The sequence below is a fragment of the Vipera berus genome, assembly GCF_964194415.1.
Source record: "Vipera berus genome assembly, chromosome: 6".
Lineage (NCBI taxonomy): Eukaryota > Metazoa > Chordata > Lepidosauria > Squamata > Viperidae > Vipera > Vipera berus.
Genome location: NC_138208.1, coordinates 87634593 through 87655566, shown reverse-complemented (window position 1 = coordinate 87655566; position 20974 = coordinate 87634593). Strand labels below are relative to the sequence as shown.

At 44.7% G+C, this 20974-nt stretch overlaps 1 protein-coding gene and 1 long non-coding RNA gene across 3 annotated transcripts in view; both read right to left on the bottom strand.

Annotated features, from left to right (window-relative positions):
• MKLN1 (muskelin 1) overlaps positions 1 to 9402 on the bottom strand; it is a 95569-nt gene extending 86167 nt beyond the window's left edge. Inside the window, exon 1 of one of the 2 annotated variants that reach the window (XM_081331758.1) lies at positions 9277 to 9402. Coding sequence is in view for 1 of the 2 variants with exons in the window: in XM_081331757.1 (XP_081187883.1) it covers positions 9277 to 9389 (113 nt within the window). In the remaining variant the exon portion in view is untranslated. The remainder of the gene's footprint in view (positions 1 to 9276) is intronic. The other variant, XM_081331757.1, reaches the window with a different exon arrangement.
• The window catches only part of LOC308670313, a 605733-nt gene that overhangs the window by 436631 nt on the left and 148128 nt on the right, over positions 1 to 20974 (bottom strand). The gene's annotated exons all lie outside the window — the stretch shown is intronic.

Genomic DNA, 20974 nt, shown 5'->3' with positions numbered 1-20974 from the left:
GAGACGGTGAGTTCTAGTCCTCCTTAGGCCTGAAAGGCGACTAGGAGACTTTGGACCAATCACCAGGCGACAGTGAGTTCTAGTCCCGCCTTAGGCATGAAAACTGGCTGCAGGACTTTCAGCCAGTCCCTCTCTCTCTCAGCCCAACCCACCTCACAGGGTTGTTGTTGTGGGGAAAATAGGAGGAGGAAGGAGTATTAGGTTATGTTTTATGCCTTGAATTACTTGTAAAGTAATAAAGGTGGGAATAAAAATCAAGTCAAGAAACAAATTAAAAGAAAGGGCAGAATAATAACCCCCATGGAAACCAATTCACGGACCGGAATATCCCATTTCATCCTTTCAGCATGAAGCTGCTATCTCAGGAAATGTGACACATCTTTATAGCACTGGCATTCTGACACGTTACAGCAGGGGTCTTCAAACGTGGCCCTTTTATGACTTGTGGACTTCAACTCCCAGAATTCCTCAGCCAGAATTCTGGGAGTTGAAGTCCACAAGTCATAAAAGGGCCAAGTTTGAAGACCCCTGGCTTATATGGTCCATGCTGGCTGAGGAATTCTGGTAGTTGAAGACAAGTCATCAAAGGGCCAAGTTTGAAGACCCCTGGCTTAGATGGTCCACGCTGGCTGAGGAATTCTGGGAGTTGAAGCTCACAAGTCATAAAAGGGCCAAGTTTGAAGACCCCTGGCTTATATGGTCCCTGCTGGCTGAGGAATTCTGGGAGTTGAAGACCACAAGTCATAAAAGGGCCAGGTTTGAAGACCCCTGGCTTATATGGTCCATGTTGGCTGAGGAATTCTGGGAGCTGAAGACCACAAGTCATAAAAGGGCCAGGTTTGAAGACCCCTGGCTTACATGGTCCATGCTGGCTGAGGAATTCTGGGAGTTGAAGACCACAAGTCATAAAAGGGCCAAGTTTGAAGACCCCTGCGTTACGGCACTGCCATACCTCCATAGCTGTGTGATGACTATCATACCTTAGATTTTGGGCAACGGGGCTACGGTATCCTACAATTTACGACAAAGCTATTTTGCGGACATTTAGTAACGTCTTCCTCTGAGACGGAGCCATCTCCAAGGAACTAAGCTGAGTGCAGGCAGTCCTCAATTTGTGACCAGTCACTAGAAGTTACAACAGACCTGAAAGAGGGGACTTATGACCCAGGGACTTATGAGCCAGATTCAAAGTTGAGGAAACACACACACACACACACACACACACACACACACACGTCATATAACTGCACTTTGGGCACCGGGCTCCATGACCGCATTTAGAACAATTCTGGTGCAAATCAACACTTCCGGTTTTCAACAAGACCGCCCCATAGCGAAGAATGGATTCAGCTTAACGACCACAGCAATCGCTCAATAACCCCAATGTCCATTTAACAACTGCAACAACCAAAAAAGGTTGTACGATCAGGGTTAGTCGTGGGACCGACCTATTTTATGACCAGTATGACTTAAGACCCATAAGGGGCGTGCTGCGTTACAGTCGCAGTTTGAGGACTACCCGTTTTTGATGAGCTATCTGTTGGCTTCCATAACGTCAGACAGGAAAGATCCAAGTTCACCCACAGAGGTGTCATTAAACAGGTTTATCGCTTCTTATGCCTCTGCGTGGCAAACCTCTTAACTGAGGGTTAGCACCAGCTAGGTAGGAACTAGATAAGGGTCAACAGGATTCGAGAGAGATTGGACTTAATTCGCTTGTAGCTATGTAGGGATTCTCGGCTGATCCCTCCTTTAACTCCGCCCCCAGATCCTGCCAGTCTTTCTCCTACACATACCATAAAATACTGAAAACGGGTCTCCTACGCCAGAGGTCCCCAACCTTTTTAGGTTGGTGTTCCGGAGGGACGCGGTGGCTCAGTGGGTTAGGACACTGAGCTTGTCGATCAGAAGGTCGGCAGTTTGGCGGGTCGAATCCCGAGTGCCGCGTAACAGAGTGAGCGCCTGTTACTCGTCCCAGCTTCTGCCCACCTAGCAGTTCGAAAGCCCGTAAAAATGCAAGTAGAAAAATAGGGACCACTCCGGTGGGAAGGTAACAGCGTTCCGTGCGCCTTTGGCGTCTAGTCATGCCGGCCACATGACCACGGAGACGTCCTTGGACAAGCGCCGGCTCTTCGGCTTTGAAACGGAGATGAGCACCGGCCCCTAGAGTTGGAAACGACTAGCACGCATGTGCGGGGGAACCTTTACCTTTACCTTTACCTCCGGAGGAAAAGGAAGGAGGCGGCATGGGGATGCATGCATGCGTGGGATGCAAATGGGGGCGGTGCTGAGGGAGGGGCTAGTGCCTGCGCGAAGCTGGGGGCGGCGCGACACTCAGGACGGGGCTAGCATGAGCGTGTGTGTGTGTGTGTGTGTGTGTGTGCTGGCCAGGCATTCACGCAGCCCAATGGCCAAGAGGCCACGGCCCAGTAGTGTGCTGTGGCCCACAGGTTGGGGACCCCTGTCCTATGCTGAGAGAGAGACTCTCACAGTCCTCATAAAAGCATCAGCCGGGCAACGACGAATGGAAACCCTGTGCAATTCGTTGGTTGTTTTTAACTTGCACTTGTTCATCCAATTCTATTCAAGCCCCCCAAGAGGATTAAACAGACCCACCCGCGGCTTTTGAAACTTGGTTATGTCGGAGAAAGCAATCCCAGTTATGCAAGCTGCACGGCTAGGCTGAACAGTTATTCGGAATTTCTGTTCTTTTTTTTTTCTTTCCCCCCCCCCATTTCTTTGGTTTCACGGGTACCCTCTTTCGAATAGCAGAAAGGACGTTTGCAAATAGCAAGGGCTCAGGAACTTCCTGAAGATGGCTGCGATATTCTCTTTCCACTTTAGTGAACTGTTCTGTCTATTCTGCCTGTGGCTTTTCTCCAACCTTTTCTATGGATAAAGGTTAGTAGAACATTTATCGATTACCCAGCGCTTTGCTTCCATGTTTACAGGGGGCACCGCAAAGGGTGATGGGGGGAAAAAAGTCCCAGGGAAAACTCCAAATACAGGTTAAGTCCTCGACTTACGACGGTTCGGTCGCTGTTCGAACTTGCAGCAGCCCTGGGAAAACAAAAGTGTACCTCTGATCCCTTTTTCACACTAACGGCCGCTGCGGCGTCCTCGCGGTGGTGTAATCAAAATTCAGACGCTCGGCAGCTGACTCGTACTTACGACGCTTGCCGTGTCCTGGGCTCACGGGATCCCTTTTTTGCGACCTTCTGACAAGCCAGGTCAAGGGGGAAGTGACAACTGTGTCCCCAACGTTAACAACTGCAGCGGCTCCCTTAAAGACCGCGGCGAGGAAAGTCGCAAAACGGGGACAAGAGTCTTGCTTGTTAGCAGAAGCGTCGCCCTGGGCCGAGGATCACCTAATAATAATAATAATACGTTGGAAGGGACCTTGGAGGTCATCTAGTCCAACCCGCTGCTCAGGCAGGAAACCCTATACCATTTCAGTGTGTAATATTTCTCTACACGGATTTAAGTTATAAAAACTAGGGTGAAGTTCAACGCTGCCTTTGAATCCCAGACTGAATCTCGCACCCGGAGGGCACAAGGTGGCTTTCTCAAAAGTAAACACACCAAGTGAGCAAACAGTTGCGACAGCTTTGGGTTTGCGTCCAAGTTCATCTCAGGACCCGTCGCCGAAAGGGAACTTGCACGCCGCAAGAAACTCGTCCTGCTTTTTATTTGTTCTCGCTTTCTCTCTTTTGCCCACCTCGTCGCCCACGTCTGCTCCGGGCTGAACGATGCTTACAATCCCAAACTCAAAATATTAACTGCGTCTGCGTGATATTGGAAAAAAATGAAGGATCACCATTCAGATGGAGAAATAACTGGGGGGAGGGGGGAAACTAGACTGCGCAGAGACTGACAGATTGACTATGAGATATGAAAGGAAAAGAAGAAACAATATGATCCAACTTGAGACTTATTCTACCGATGGCTAGAGGGGAAAAAAAAGGATTAGGAATTAAATATGTGTCAGCAAATGTAAAGTCGAGACAGCACGTTGGAAAAATTATTACTGTAGGTATGGAAAAAAAAATCAATAAAAACTTAAAAAAAAAAAAATAGAATATCCCATTAGAATACCCCGTTTTTGCCATTTCCTTACTTGCTTGAAGTCTTCTCCTATTAGTGAGGGCTGCAAATATACTCAGAAATACAGGTACTGAAAATATAGAAGTACAAGGTGCTCCTCAACTTATGACAATTGTGCCCACAATTTCTCTCGTTAAGGGAGACATTTGTTAGTTTTGCCCTATTTTGCGACCTTTCTTGCCACGGCAGTTAAGTGAAACGCTGCGGTTCGTAAGTTAGTAACACGGACTTCCGTCTTCTGAGCTGGGCACCACCTAATAAACCTTGCCGGATCTCTCCAGTTAAATATGAACAGCCCACACCTTCCACGTTGCCGTGGGTCCTCTGTCTCCCAGCACTTACGACCTCCCTGCTTATCCTGTCACCTCTGCCATTTTAAGTCTTTCTCATCTTAAATCAATTCTGATTTTAATGTCAGTTTTACTGAGTATATTCTACATTGCCCAGAGCCCCTCTGGGAGGTGTAAGTAAGCAAGTAAGTAAGTAAATAAATGAATGAATAATTTTTGGCTTAAAACTCAAGGCAAAATCCTTATGTGGCTAGTCACATTTGGCCTAATAAAGTATTCTATTCTATTCTGTTCTATTTTATTCTGTTTCATTTCATTCTGCTCCACGCTGTTCTGATTCTATTCTACTCCACTCCACTCCCTATTCTATTCTACTCTATTTTAATTTCTATTCCATTCCCTATTCTATATTCTTTTCATTCTATTCTATATTCTGTTCAATTATTCTTCTTTTCTATTCCATTCCATTCCACATTTTCTATTCTATTCTATTCTACTCTACTTTACTCTTAATTTCCATTCCATTCCCTATTTTATTCTGTTCTATTCCTGAGTTTAGCATTCAGTGTTACAACCCTGTGATGAACATCCCTCGCTATTTTTATGTTTTCCTTCATTTCCTGAGCCTCCAACACAATTTTCACCTCCAACACAACTGTCTCTTTGATCTGTGAACTTGATGGTGGTGGTGGTGGTGGTCTTGGAGACCACCCTGTTAGGCATATGGTGTTAGCCTACAATGTTGGGTTGAAAATATACGGTATTAACCATGATGTTATGTCTTTAAGATGTTAATTGGCCAATGGGTGTGTAAGTGTTCTCATGGCCATAAGAGGGAGCTAGGAACGTAGCTTCTTTCTCTCTCTCTGAATTCACTGCTCTCTACTGTTACTGTTTTTGCTCTGTTACTGTTATAAATCTGGACTGTGTATTGACCTCTGGACCGGTAAGAAGACTTTGTATTTTGGATTGCTACTTGGACTGTTTATTTTTGACCGTGCATTTTTGTTTTTACACCACCTTCAAGTAAACTACTTTTTGCTTTTACATCTCAGTGTACTCTTGTGTTTACTGTGTGACTTTTACTCCTCTCAGTACCCTTCCTTGTCTGTGCAACTCCTTGGTAGCACAAGGAGACCTCTGCACAACAAATTCCTTAACACACCCAACTCCCCAAAAGACTCTGAACGCCTTATAACACATTTAGAAGTCATAACGTCTTTCCAACCTTTCCCTTCTTCAAAGAGAGGTCAGGAAAAAGAGATTGCGCAATAGCTTCCCCCCCCCCTCCCCTCTCAGACAGAGGCTCACTGCTGGAATCACGGAGCTGTCTGAGAGTCAGTCTGGCCCAGTGGTTAAGGCACGGGGCTAGAAAGCAAAAGGTCGTGAGTTCAAGTCCCGCCTTTTCCACGAAAGCCAGCCAGATGACCTTCAGATAAACACGGGGAAGCGGTAAGTTCTATTTAGTCATTGGGCTAGGTAGTCCCTCTCCCTCAGTCCAACCGACCTCACAGGGCTGCTGTTATGGGAAAAATAAGAGGAGAAAAATGTGTGTTGGATAGGTGGAGTTATTTGTAAAAAATTGCATTGCAAAGGTGGGATACAAATAAAAATAAAATAAAATAAAGCCGGAGCTTGAAATGGCTTAGAACGTTCTAGGATACCATTTAAAAAGGAGGAATTATCTACGGAAAGATTAGGTACATCTCTAATCATGAAAAGACTCTCCCCCCCCCGCTTTTTTTTTTATCTGCTACCGGGGACACCCTGATTAGAAACCTGGTTTCCCTCACAGTATTTTGCAGGAAAATGTAAAAGCAAAATTAAACACCCTCAAGTTTTACAAATTACCGGCATCGGTAAAAGTATAAAGCAAACTTCCTTACAAACGAACAAAAAAAATAAAATAAAATAAAAAAGTTAATCATAATAAAAAAAAATAGGTTCGTTTAGCAGTTTAAACTGAATGGATGCTGACAAGGCAAAGATAGGACAGTGTAACTCTGAACGGCCGCTAAATGAATGGTTGTAAGTCAAGGACTAACTGTAACGTTTGGAAAGGAAGAAGGAAAGGGTGACCAGCAGGAGGAAAGTGGCAATGGATGACATCTCCGAAGACAAAGAAGAGCCACAAAGAAGAGGGGGTCAGCCTCTTCTCCAAAGCACCTGAAGGCTGGACAAGAAACAACGGTTGGAAACTGACCAAAGAGAGATGCAACCTGGAACTAAAGAGAAACTTCCTAATAGTGAGGACAATTAACCGGTGGAACAGCTTGCCACCAGAAGTTGTGGGTTCTTCATCACTGGAGGTTCTTAAGAAGAGACTGGACGGCCACTTGTCTTAACAATTGTATAGGATCTCCTGCTTGAGCAGGAAGCTCAAGGTGTCCCCAACAGGTGTCCCCAACAGGTGTCCCTAACCCCTGGTCCGTGGACAGGGACCGGTCCACAGCACACCAGAAACATGTCCGCGCAAACAAATGAAGCTCCATCCATGGAATGCCGGCAGCAGGCGAAACCACACGCGCTTCCGGTCCGTGGGAAAACCTCTCTCCACGGAACCGGTCCCTGGTGCTGAAAAGGTTGGGGGCCACTGGACTAGAAGACCTCCAAGGTCCCTTCCAGGTCTATTCTGGAAAAAAAAAAGACCTGAACAACCATCTAGGTCAGGGGTCTCCAACCCCCGGTCCGTGGACCAGCACTGGGCCACAGCAGGCCAGCTACCGGTCCGCACAAACAAGCAGAGCCCCATCCGCGGGATGCAGGCAGCACACAAAACCACGCACCCTCCGGTCCACGGAAAAACCTCTCTCCACGGAACCCGGGTCCCTGGTGCCCAAAAGGCTGGGGACCTCTGATCTAGGTGGCCTCTAGGAACCAGCAATAATCGGATGCCCCGTCCTGCATGATCAATGCCTAACTCTGCTAAAAGGCTCTAATGCTGGGAAAGGTAGACGGAAGGGCGTCTATGGAGATTCTTAGTCCTCCAGTTCACGGCTGTCCCAAAGGTGCTTTTTCAGGAGGCCACTGGACTTTCTTGTTTTTTCTTGGAAGGCCTTTCGCTTCTCATCCAAGACGCTCCTTCGGCTCCGACTAGACTCCATTCCCCTTCCATCCCCCACCATTCCAGTCAGAGCTGAAGAAGCGTCTTGGATGAGAAGTGAAAAAGGTCTTCAAAGAAAAACTAGTTTCCTCCTAAAAAAGCATCTTTGGGGTAGACGGAAGGAGGAGGAGGAAGGGAAGAGGAAGGTCAGAGAGGAGAAGAAGAAAAATGTCAGAGAAGAATGTCAGGGAAGAAGAGGAGGAAGAGGGGAAGAGGGAGGTCAGAGAAGAAGAAGAAAAATGTCAGAGAAGAAGAAGAAAAATGTCAGAGAAGAAGAAAAATGTCAGAGAAGAAGAAGAAAAATGTCAGAGAAGAAGAAGAAAAATGTCAGAGAAGAATGTCAGGGAAGAAGAGGAGGAAGAGGGGAAAGAGGAGAGGAGAAGGAGGAAAAGTCAGAGAAGAAGAAAAACGTCAGAGAAGAATGTCAGAAAAAAAGAGGAGGAGGAGGAGGAGGAGGAGAAGAAGAAGAAATGTCAGAGAAGAAGGTCAAGAAAAGGAGAAGAGGAGGAAGAGGAGGAGGAAAAACTGAAGTCCTTGATGCTTTCTAACCTTTCTTGCAAACGTTTATTAACCTAACTAGATCAGGGCTTTTCAACCAATGGTACGGGTACCACCTGTGGAAGAAGGAAGAGGAAGAAATGTCAGAGAAGAAGGTCAGAAAAGAAGAGGAGGAAGAGGAAGAAGAAATGCCGGAGAAGAAGAAAACTGTCAGAGGAGGAGGAGAAGAAAAAGAAGAGGAGGAAGAAACATAACGTCCACTCCTAAGCAATGTGGCTGTCACAATCCCACCTAATTTTACAACTTTTTTTTTTTTTGGCCAGAGTTGTTAAGAAGAACATCACCCCCATCACCACATCCCGATGGCCACGAAGACCCCCACGGCAAGGCCTGCTACCAGTTGTTGTTGTTGTTAGCTGCGAAGTCGTGTCCGACCCATCGCAACCCTATGGACAACGTTCCTCCAGGCCTTCCTGTCCTTTACCATCTGCTGGAGTCCATTTAAGCTCACACCTACTGCTTCAGTGACTCCATCCAGCCACCTCATTCTCTGTCGTCCCCTTCTTCTATCTTTCCCAGCATGAGGCTCTTCTCCAGTGAGTCCTTCCTTCTCATTAGGTGGCCAAAGGATTTGAGTTTCAACTTCAGGATCTGGCCTTCTAAAGAGCAGTCAGGGTTGATCTCCTCTGGGACTGACCGGTTTGATCGCCTTGCAGTCCGAGGGACTCGCAGGAGTCTTCTCCAGCACCATACTGGGAGACAGATCCCCCCCCACACACACACACACAAACGGACAAAGATCCACTCGATCCCTAAGAGCCCACCCACCCTGGCTGGAGGGCGCCTGATCAACCCAGCATCTGCCTGCCCTGCTCCACATCAGCCCCCCAACCCGCTAAAGAGGCGGGGGGAGGGAGGGGGCTCGAACCCAGAAGCCCCCCCCCGGCCTCCCCAGCCTTCATTCACACCACTGCAAATGGGGGGGGGAGAGGAGGAGGGAACCCCCCCTCCCCGCCTGGGGTAGCAGGAATCAGGGTTGGGGGAGGGGGTCTCGCAGCAAATCCCTCCTCCTCCCCCCCCGCCCTCCCCGGATCCTTCCCGCCCCCCCAGAAGAGAAACTCGAACCTCCCCCCTGCCCCCAACATCCCCCCGCTGTGGACCGCAGGCCCCATCCTCCGCGCTGGGGAAGATGGGGCGGGGGTCCCGAGACCCCGCGGAGGGGAGGGGTCTGCCTCGAGGAGGAGGAGGGCGCCCTTTCCCCCCCCCCGTCGGCCGACTCACTCTGGCAGGTAGGTGGAGGAGAAGCTGCTCCAGCGGTGGAGGGTGTAGGCCAAGACCCGGCTCCCGAGGAGCCCCGACGACCCTGGGCCGAAGCCTAGGCCCGACGCCGCCATCTTGTCAGCCGCCGCGACGGGGAGGAACCATAGAGTGGGCGGAGGGGAAGGCGGGAAGGGAAGGGAGGGAGACAGAGAGAGAGAGAGAGAGAGAGGCGCGCTCTCCCGGTTTTTCACTTCCGGCTGCCGCCGGGACGCTCGCTTCTCTTTGGCGGCTTCGGCCACGCATGTTCGCGGCGGAGCCGGAAGTAGGAGGGTGCTCACGACCGCTTCTCTTTGGCGGCCTCGGCCACGCACGACCTCTAGAACTGGGGGGGGGGGTCTTCAAACTTGGCCCTTTGATGACTTGTGGACTTCAACTTCATCAAAGGGCCAAGTTGGAAGACCCCCGCTTTAGAAGATGTTTCGCGGTAGAGCCGGAAGTATCGAGCTCACGCGGGGGGGGGCAGTTTCACCGTGTCTCTTAGGGAGAGGAGAGAGAGAGAGAGGGGGGGGCAGGGCGTCTTAAAGGGGCCGCCGCGCGTTTTTCCACTTGTTGGAGCGAATTACAAATGCCTACCTATGGCTGCTTTGGCTAATACAGGTAGTCCTCGACTTACGGCCACAAAGGAGCCCAAAAATTTCTGTTGCTAAGTGAGACGTTAAGTGAGTTTTGCCCCCTTGTTACAACTCTTGTTGCCACCGTTGTTGAGTGAATCGCCGGAGTCGTTAAGTTAGTAACCCGTTTGTTAAGTGAATCTGGCTTCTCCCGTGGACTTTGCTTGCCAGAAGGTCGTCAAAAAGGGGATCACCTGACCCCGGGAACATGGCAACAGTCATAAATGTGAGTCAGATGTCAAGCTTCTGAATTTTGATCTCGTGACCCTGGGGATGCAACATATGGTCATAACTATGAAAAACAGACGTAAGTCACTTTATTCGGTGCCCTTGTAACTTTGAACAGTCACTAAATAAATTGTTGTAAGTCGAGGATTACCTATATGCTAGTGTTTCTCAAACTTGGCAACTTTAAGATGGGTGGACTTCAACTCCCAGAATTCCCCAGCCAGACTGATCTCTTCTTTGCTCTCAGCCAGTGGTTTTTCAACCTAGATCTGGTTTCGCTCGCTCAGTTTAACATGTTCAAAACATGGCTAATTTAGAATGTGGCTTAAGTGTGTTGGGCAAACACCACCTTTTTCCTGCTTTCTGGCCAGTCCAGCAGTGCTAAACATCTGGACAATGCTATATGTGAATAAATAAATATTTCTTTGGCAATATTTTGCAATTTTGCTAAATCAAGAGGAATTTTAATTTGCTGAATGCTACTGCCGGCTTATTTTATCGCTGGGTTCTCTGCATAATTATGCAGAGGGGGGAAAAAGTTCTCACTTCAAGAGCAAGGACAATTTGTAGACTATTCTTATTATTTTTTAAAACCTACTTTGTACCTGCTCAGATGTAATGCATTTTATTTGCATTCCACCTGGTAATGGGGTGGAATTTTGGACTGAAGTGAATTTTTTTTTTCTAAAATTCATGTGAGCCCCAGTTACATTTGAGGGACATTTTCTTCAGGTCTCACAAGAAGCTCCTAGAAGAAGAAAAAATTAGAAGATGAGATATGGATGGATGGACGGACGGATGGACAAATATGAAAGGACTGACATACAAATGAGAGAGTAGATAAAGAATGGATGGGTTGGGTGGGTGGATGGATGAATGGATGGATGGATGGATGACAGAGACAGACATATGTATAGAATGACAGACAGATGAGAGTAGATAGTGGATGGACAGATGTGAGTAATGTATGGATGGAAGAATGGATGGACGATTGAGAGATGATACAGATAGGTAGGTAGGTAGATAGATAGATAGATAGATAGATAGATAGATAGATAGATAGATAGATAGATAGATAGATAGATAGATAGACATAGATAAGATAGATAGAAAGATAGAAATAGATAGATGATAGATATACATAGATGAGATAGATGAGATAGATAGATAGAGATGATAGATATACATAGAGATGATAGATATAGAAATAGATGATAGATATACATAGATTGATAGATAGAAAGATAGAAATAGAGAGATGATAGATATACATAGATAGATGGACACGGTGGCTCAGTGGGTTAGGATGCTGAGCATGTCGATCAGAAGGTCGGTAGTTTGGCGGGTCGAATCCCGAGTGCCGCATAGCAGAGTGAGCGCCTGTTACTCGTCCCAGCTTCTGCCAACCTAGCAGTTCGAAAGCACGTAAAAATGCAAGTAGAAAAATAGGTGGGAAGGTAACAGCGTTCCGTGCGCCTTTGGCATCTAGACATGCCGGCCACATGACCACAGAGACGTCCTCGGACAAGCGCTGGCTCTTCGGCTTTGAAACGGAGATGAGCACCGGCCCCTAGAGTCGGAAACAACTAGCACGCATGTGCGGGGGAACCTTTACCTTTACCTATACATAGATGATAGAGATAGATAGATAGATAGATAGATAGATAGATAGATAGATAGATAGATAGATAGATAGATAGATAGATAGATAGACAGAGAGATCCTTGCTTTATCATCTGGTTAACTTATGTCTGTAAAAAGAAGGGATTTTGAAATAAATAATATTGTTTAAACTGCCCTTAAATCTATAGACCCGAGCTGTCAGTTGCAATAATACTGTTACACTTTGATGGCCATAAATGGAACGATGAGCTGGCAACGGAGAGGAAATCCAGGGCTTAATTAAAGCACTTAATGCTCCTTAATGGCTGGAGATCTTTTCCCAGACTTGGGAATGACTCAGCAATCCTAACAGGAGGTGCTTTGAAGCAGTTCCTCCGGCTTCTTCTTCCGTCCATTGAGTGGCTGTGCCCATGGGGGCCGAAACTGGTTCTTGGTTTGGAAAAGATGAACAACCCTGCAGGACAGGCAGGAAAAAACAACGTACTTGTGACCACATCCTCACAACTTATGTGCTTGTGTTCATGTGTCAAGTCAGAAGTACGTAAGGGCAGCACGTGTCCTCGTTCTGGGCATCATCAGGGTTTGTACGGTATGATGAGTGAGCTTCCATGTTTAGGAGAAGTTGCAGTACAAGTAGTCCTCGGCTTAGGGCTATTCATTTAGTGACCATTCAAAGTTGACTTATAACCATTTTTCACGTGGCTGTTGCATCCCCGGGTCACATGATAGATTTTTTTTTTCAGTGCTGTTGTAACTTACAACCGTCGCTACCGGTGTGGTTTCTGGATATTGTTTCATTTTATGCTGATATTGTCCTCAGTGCTCTCTGAGCTGGGTGGTTTTCTTGCAGACGTTTCACTGCCAAACTAGTAGCATCATCCGAGCACTGATGATGTTACCTAGTTGGATCACAAAACATCTGCAAAAAAACCAGCTCAGAGAGCACTGAGGACCTCACAGTCTTCCTCCTCCTCCTCCTCCTCCTCCTCCTCCTCCTCCTCCTCCTCCTCCTCCTCTCCAGAAACCCAACTCTTTTAGTGCTGATGATGTTACCTAGTTGGGTCATGAAACGTCTGCAAGAAAGCAACCAAGCTCAGAGAGCACCAAGGATCCCACACTCCTCCTCCTCCTCCTCCTCCTCCTCCTCCTCCTCCTCCTCCTCTCCAGAAACCCAACTCTTTTAGTGCTGATGATGTTACCTAGTTGGGTCATGAAACGTCTGCAAGAAAGCAACCAAGCTCAGAGAGCACCAAAGATCCCACACTCCTCCTCCTCCTCCTCCTCCTCCTCCTCCTCCTCCTCCTCCTCTCCAGAAACCCAACTCTTTTAGTGCTGATGATGTTACCTAGTTGGGTCATGAAACGTCTGCAAGAAAGCAACCAAGCTCAGAGAGCACCAAGGATCCCACACTCCTCCTCCTCCTCCTCCTCCTCCTCCTCCTCCTCCTCCTCTCCAGAAACCCAACTCTTTTAGTGCTGATGATGTTACCTAGTTGGGTCATAAAATGTCTGCAAGAAAGCAACCAAACTCAGAGAGCACCAAGGATCCCACAGTTCTCCTCCTCCTGCTCTCCACAAACCCCACTCCCTCCTAGCACTGATGATGTTACCTACTTGGGTCATGAAACGTCTGCAAAAAAACCCACCCAGCTCAGAGAGCACCAAGGACTCCACCGATCAGCCCTGAGCGACAAATGTTCTCCTCTATGCTGATACTGTTGGCCGACAGGATCTCTGGGAATAGGGAGCTGAAAAAATACAGGTCGTCCTTTACTTATAATAGCTCATTTAGTGACCGTTCAAAGTTATAACGGCACTGAAAAAAAGTGATTTAGGACCGTTTTTCACACGTAGGACCATTGCAGCTTCCCCAGGGTCCTGTGATCAAAATTCAGACGCTTGGCCACTGACCTATATTTATTAATAATAATAATAATAATAATAATAATAATAATAATAATAATAATAATAATAATAATAATAATAATAATAATAATGAAGAAGAAGAAGAAGAAGAAGAAGGAGAAGAAGGAGAAGAAGAAGAAGAAGTTGGAAGGGACCTTGGAGGTCATCTAGTCCAACCCCCTGCTAAGGCAAGAAACCCTATACCATTTCAGAGAAATGACTGTCCAGTCTCTTCTTAAAAACTTCCAGTGTGGGAGCATTCACTGCTTCTGGAGGCAGGTAGTTCCACTGGTTAATTGTTCTGACTGTCAGGAAGTTTCTCCTTAGTTCTAGGTTGCTTCTCTCCTTGACCAGTTTCCATCCGTTGCTTCTTGTCCTGCTTTCAGGTGCTTTGGAGAATAGCTTGACTGCCTCTTCTTTGGGGCAGCCCCTGAGATATTGGAACACTGCTATTATGTCATCCTTCACCCTTCTCTTCGTTAAACTACACATACCCACTTGTCTGAAATGGTATAGGGTTTCCTGCCTGAGCAGGGGGTTGGACTAGATGACCTCCAAGGTCCCTTCCAACTTTATTATTATTATTATTATTATTATTATTATTATTATTATTATTATTATTATTATTATTATTATTATTGTTAACAACTGTATCACTAACTTAACAAGTGCAGTGATTCACTTAGCAACTGTGGCAGGAAAGGTCGTAAAAACTCACGGAACAAAGGTTTCACTTCGCAACAGAAATTTTGTGTTCATAATTCAAGGACTACTTACCGTGTTTCCCCAGAAATAAGACCCACCCAGAAATAAGACCCAGTTAAGATCATCAGCCAGATGGAGGCATTTAGCGCTACATTTCCCCGAATATAAGCCCTAACTGGACAATTAGCCCTAATAGTTCTTTTGGAGCAAAAATTAACATAAGACCTACTCTTATTTTCAGGGAAACATGGGCATAAACAGAGAAATACTTTCAGATTAGGCTTTCGTTGGATATTTACTTTGGATGAAATATGGACTTTTAGGTGGATTTTAGACAATAACATTTTTGGGAAGTAATTCTTTTTTTTTATTGAAAAGTTTTACAGTACATTTTATCTTTAACAATCCCTCCCCCCCTCCCTCCGCCCACCCCTTCCTAGCCCTCCCTAACCCTCCCCCCCTTCCCCCCTCCCCCCTCCCCGACTTCCCAGAGCTAAATACAAGGTATAAAAGCAAAAAACAATCATAAACAACCATATGCTAAATAAATCTTTAAGCCTCTAGGCACCTCTTCCTTTCTTGTAGACCAAGGGCAGGCAACCTTGGCTCTTTTATGACTTGTGCACTTCAACTCCCAGAATTCCTGAGCCAGCATGAGAGAACTATGGCCCCCTCATGACTCGTGGACTTCAATTCCCAGAATTCCTGAGCCAGCATGAGAGAACTATGGCCCCCTCATGACTCGTGGACTTCAATTCCCAGAATTCCTGAGGCAGCATGGGGGAACTATGGCCCCCTCATGACTCGTGGACTTCAACTCCCAGAATACCTGAGCCAGCATGAGAGAACTATGGCCCCCTCATGACTTGTGGACTTCAACTCCCAGAATTCCTGAGCCAGCATGAGAGAACTATGGCCCACTCATGACTCGTGGACTTCAACTCCCAGAATTCCTGAGCCAGCCATGCTGAGGGGAAAGGGAGAGATTTCCAAGCTGAGCCACGCTGGCAGAGGAATTCTGGGAGTTGAAGTCCATGAGTCATAAAAGAGCCAAGGTGGCCTACTCCTGTTGTAGAGAGTAAGGAAGATGACATAATGGAACTGTTTTGTAGGCAAAGGGGGCTGCAAATGTTTTTTTTAAAGAACAGAACAATGAGATAACATTCAGAAGCAAGTCAGACAGATACCCTCCCCTAATTCACTGGTGTCTATGGAGGAGGAAAGTGTTTGGCACCATCAGATTTGCAAGGTTCTATTCTTATAGCTAATCTCAATAAAATAGTTTTAATCTTCCAGTGCAGTTGATTTCCTAGTCTCATCTAGTCACTTGCCCTGTCCAGGGGAAAGAAAAGACCCCAATAAAAAAGAATAAAATTTATCTATCAATCAACCTTTATTCAGTCATCATAGACCAGTAGAATAAAAATTCATAATTTCCATTCCTGGCTTCTGGAAGAAAGCTGATACAATTCAAGACAGAATTCAGGGATTTTTTAATAATTACCTTTATTCAGTCATCATAGACCAGCAGAACAAAAATTTGTAATTTCTATTGCCTGGCTCTGGAAGAAAGCTGGTACAATCCAAGACAGAATTCAGGGATTTTTAAAGACTATTTTAAAAATAGTTCTGCTCGTGTACATTTGGACAAAAGATACAACTGTGTGTGGGTTGGGCTGCTTGGAAATATGCCAGTCTCTTGTGTTCCAAACTGAGAGGCTACGTAATTTTAAACCTTACCCCAGTAAAATAGAATTATAATAACCTGCCACAAGTCGGGCTATTGATACACCTAACTTTGCCTATCTGTGAAGCTCTTTTTCCGAAGAAGAAAAAACAGAGGTGGGAAAGACAGAGAGAGAAAGGAATACAATAGGTAGCTGTAAAGTTACGAGCACAGTTGAGCCCAAATTTTATGTTGCTAAGCAGGACAGTTGTTAAGTGAGTTTTGCCCTATTTATGACCTTTCTTGCCACAGTTAAGTGAATCACTGCTGTTGTTAAATTAGTAACATGTTTGTCAAGGTAATGATTTAAAAGATAACCAGCTGATATAATGTTGGAAAGGGCGGTATACAAATCCAATTAAATAAATAAATAAATAAATGACTCAGCAGGGTCTGTGTCCCTTTAAGAGCCTTGTATGAAAGGGAAGGCTCCGCAGATGTGTGCTCTCTCTTCTGTTTTTTGCTGTTAAGTGAATCACCACTGTTGTTAAGTTAGTAATGTAGTTGTTAAGTTGTTAAGTTAGTAATATACCGTAGTTTTGAAGTAAATCTAGCTTCCCCATTGACTTTGCTTGTCAGAAGGTTACAAAAAGGGATCACATGACCCCAGGACCCTCCGACCGACATAAAGATGAACCAGTTGCCAAGAATTTAAATTTTGATCATGTGACTGTGGGGATTCTGCAACGATCCTCCGCCATTTCCTAACTTTCTTTCTAAGAAATTTCCTTTACAGGGAGCCCCCAAGTTACGACCACCACTGAGCCCAAAATTTAGGTTGTTAAGGGATAGTGAGTTTTGCTCCATTTTGCGACTCTTCTTGCCACAGTCGTTAAGTGAATCACTGCAGCGGTTGAATTAGTAACAGGGTTGTGAAGGGAATCAGGCTTCCCCCATTGGCTTCGCTTGTCAGAAGGTCGCAAAAGGGGATCACGTGACACCCCCTCCGGGACACCACGACCGTCATAAATGTGAGTCAGTTGTCAAGCGTTTGAATGTACATCAGGTGATTATGTGGATGCTACAACGATCATAGGTGTGAAAAAGGGTCATAAGTCTCTTTTTTTCAGCACTGTTGTAACTTCGGTCATTAAACAAATTGTTGTAAGTTGGAGGCTGCCTGTATTCTGTTTTCCATACCAGCTCTTAGTTTAGTAGCAACACAATTTTGGATTACATTCTTTGTTGGTTCTTACCACAGACTGGTGTTTCTCAACCTTGCCAGCTGGAAGATGGGGCAACTTCAACTCCCAGAATTCATGGCTGGCGGGGGAATTCTGGGAGTTGAAATCTACCCATCTTCCAGCTGCTATAGTTAAGAAACACCTTTCATTCTGCTCACCACCCCCTCCGCCTCCCCAAATATTTACAGAATTTACAGAGACAATCACTTTCATCTCTTTCTTTTTGTTGTTAGCTGCGAAGTCGTGTCCGACCCATCGCGACCCTATGGACAACATTCCTCCAGGCCTTCCTGTCCTCCACCATCTTCTGGAGTCCCTTTAAGCTCACGCCTCCTGCTTCAGTGACTCCATCCAGCCACCTCATTCTCTGTCGTCCCCTTCTTCTCTTGCCCTCAACCTTTCCCACCATGAGGCTCTTCTCCAGTGAGTCCTTCCTTCTCATTAGGTGGCCAAAGGATTTGAGTTTCCACTTCAGGATCTGGCCTTCAGGGTTGATCTCCTCTAGGACCGACCGGTTTGATCGCCTTGCAGTCCAAGGGACTCGCAGGAGTCTTCTCCAGCACCATAGTTCAAAGGGTTCAATTCTTTGGCGCTCAGCCTTTCTTTTTTTTTTTTTATTGAAAAGTTTTATCATACATTTTATCTTTAACAAACCCCCCTACCCCTCCCCTATCCCTCCCTCCTTACCCCTCCCCCCTCCCCCCCCCCGACTTCCCAGAGCTAAGTACAAGGTATAAAAAACAAAAAAAAAGAATCATAAACAACCATATGCTAACAACCATAAACTCTAAAATCTATCACTCTCTAGCTCATATAGGATAACTACAAACACTATTATTATTAAATATAAAAAAAAAGAAAAAAGAGAAAGAAGGAAGACTTATTCAAATGCTACATGAAACTTTTTAGTCCCATATTTGTTCTGGATATACTCAATCCATTTTCTCCACTCCATAATATAACGTTCTTGCGAGTAATCTTTCAAATAAGCCGAGATCTTTGCCATCTCTGCCAGGTCAGAAACCTTTAAAGTCCATTCTTCTATAGTCGGCAGTTCCTCCTTCTTCCAATATTGACCTATTAAGAGTCTTGCTGCCGTAATTAAATTCAACATCAACTTAGTGTCCACAACTGTTGCATCTGTAATTATTCCCAACAAAAAAAGTTGCGGACAAAACTTTATCCTCTGTTTAAAAATCTTCTGCATGTTCCACCAGACTTTTATCCAAAAAGCCTTAACCTTTTTACAAGTCCACCATATGTGAAAATATGTTGCGTCTTCGTCACCGCACCTCCAACATTTAGGCTGATAATTCGGATACATACTTGCAAGCTTTTTAGGATCTAAATGCCATCTATAAAACATTTTATAAAAATTCTCTCTTAAATTTTGAGCTTGTGTAAATTTTACGTTCCTCACCCAAATCCTTTCCCACGTATCCATTGTAACAACTTCTTGGATATTTTGGGCCCATTTAATCATACAATCTTTAACAAGCTCTGTTTCTGAGTCAATTTCTATCAATGCAAGATATATCCGTTTGATATGTGCTGGACCCTGATTTCTAATTTGCTTTATCAAATTTTCATCAGTCATTGTAAAGCCAATTTTCTGGTCTTCTTTCCACCTGGCTCGTAGCTGAGTATATTGAAACCAATTTTGAACAACCTTCTCTTCTCGCAAGAGGCTATATGATTTCAAGCTCCAGACATTTCTTTCCAAGCTCAGGATCTCCTTGTACGTAGTCACATCATGTTTGAAACCAGCATGTATATTTTCTATTGCGTGTTTTGGAATTGCCCACAGTGGTATCTTACAATCTAGCTTATGTCTATACTTCTTCCAAACTCTCAACAATGCCTGTCTTAGAATATGCACTCTAAACACATTGTCTACCTTCTTGTCATACAACAAATATGCATGCCAGCCAAACAACAAATCGTGGCCTTCAAGATTTAATAATCTCTCTTGTGTCAAATTAATCCAATCACTTATTCCTACTAATGCAGCAGCTTCATAGTATAGTTTAAGATTGGGCATTTTAAGACCACCTCTCTCACGAGTATCCTGCATAATCTTAAGTTTAACTCGTGGCCTTTTCCCTGCCCAAACAAATTTATTGATACCTCGCTGCCATTCCTCCAAATTAGAATCTTTCTTAAGAATCGGTATCATTTGAAATAAAAATAGAAATTTAGGCAGGATGTTCATTTTCACTGCTGCGATCCGTCCCAACAAGGACAATTGCAATTTTTCCCAACTCTCCAATTCTTTTTGAATATTCCCCCATAGTTTCTCATAATTATTTTTATATAACTTTGTATTAGAGGGCGACAAAAGCACCCCCAAATATTTAACCCTTTTAACAATCTCGAATCCAGTTAATCCTTCTAAGAGAGCCTTTTGCGAAACTGTCATATTTTTGGCCAGAATTTTGGTTTTCTGTATATTAACTTTAAATCCAGAAACCTTCCCGTATTGTGTTATTATCTCCATCAGGTCCACAACAGAGTTCTCTGGCTGGGTCACTGTAACAACCAGATCATCTGCGAATGCTCTCAATCTATAATCCTGATCTCTAATTTGTATACCCTTATTTTTTTCCGAATTCCGTATTTTAACCAGTAATATCTCTAATGTTAACACAAATAACAAGGGCGATAACGGACACCCTTGCCTTGTGCCCTTCTCAATATTACATACTTCTGTCAGACTATTATTAACTATAATTCGGGCAGTTTGTTTTTGATATAATGCCCTAATAGGTTGTAAAAAATTTTCCCCAAAATCCATTTTATCTAAAACTTTCATCAAAAATTGCCAATTCAATTGATCAAAAGCTTTTTCAGCATCTAGAAAAATTAGCGCCGCAGGGATCTGGTTGTTCCTTTCCAAAAACTCTAACACATCAACTATATGCCTCACATTATTTTTCATTTGCCTACCACTAATAAACCCCGTTTGGTCCCCATGAATCACCTGTTGCAGAACCCTCATCAGCCTATTAGCCAACACCTTAGCAAATATCTTGTAATCTGTATTTAAAAGCGATATCGGTCTATAATTTTTAACTTGAGTAGCATCTTGGTCTTCCTTCGGATTCAAGGAAATAAAAGCTGTTCTCCAAGACGGTGGCACCTTTCCCCCCCTCTGGATTGTCTGGAACAGTTCCTTTAACGGTTTCATCATCTCTAATTGTAAATTTTTATAATAAGCCGCAGACAAACCATCCGTACCTGGTGCTTTATCCATCTTCAATTCCTTAATTGCTGTGAGAATTTCTTCTTCTGTAATTAATTGATTAATTCCCTCTTTTTGTACTTGCGTAAGAACCGGGATGCTAGCATTCTCCAAATATATATCAATGTCTTTTTCATTAATCTTCTCCTTAGCATATAATTTAGAATAAAAATCCACAAAAGCATCCTTGATAAGGTCCTGTTGAAACACAACCCTTCCTTTATGCTCAATTTTATCTATATTAGAAGCCCTTTGCTTTTTCCTCAATCTATAAGCTAACCATCTACCTGGTTTGTTGGCGTTGCAAAAGGTGTTATGCCTGGCAAACCGCAAATTGGTTGCCACTTGGTCAGCCATTAATTTATCAAATTGTCCTCTTAACAGTTTAATAGCCTCCTTAATCTTCACATCCTCTGAATTCAAAATCAAAGCCTTTT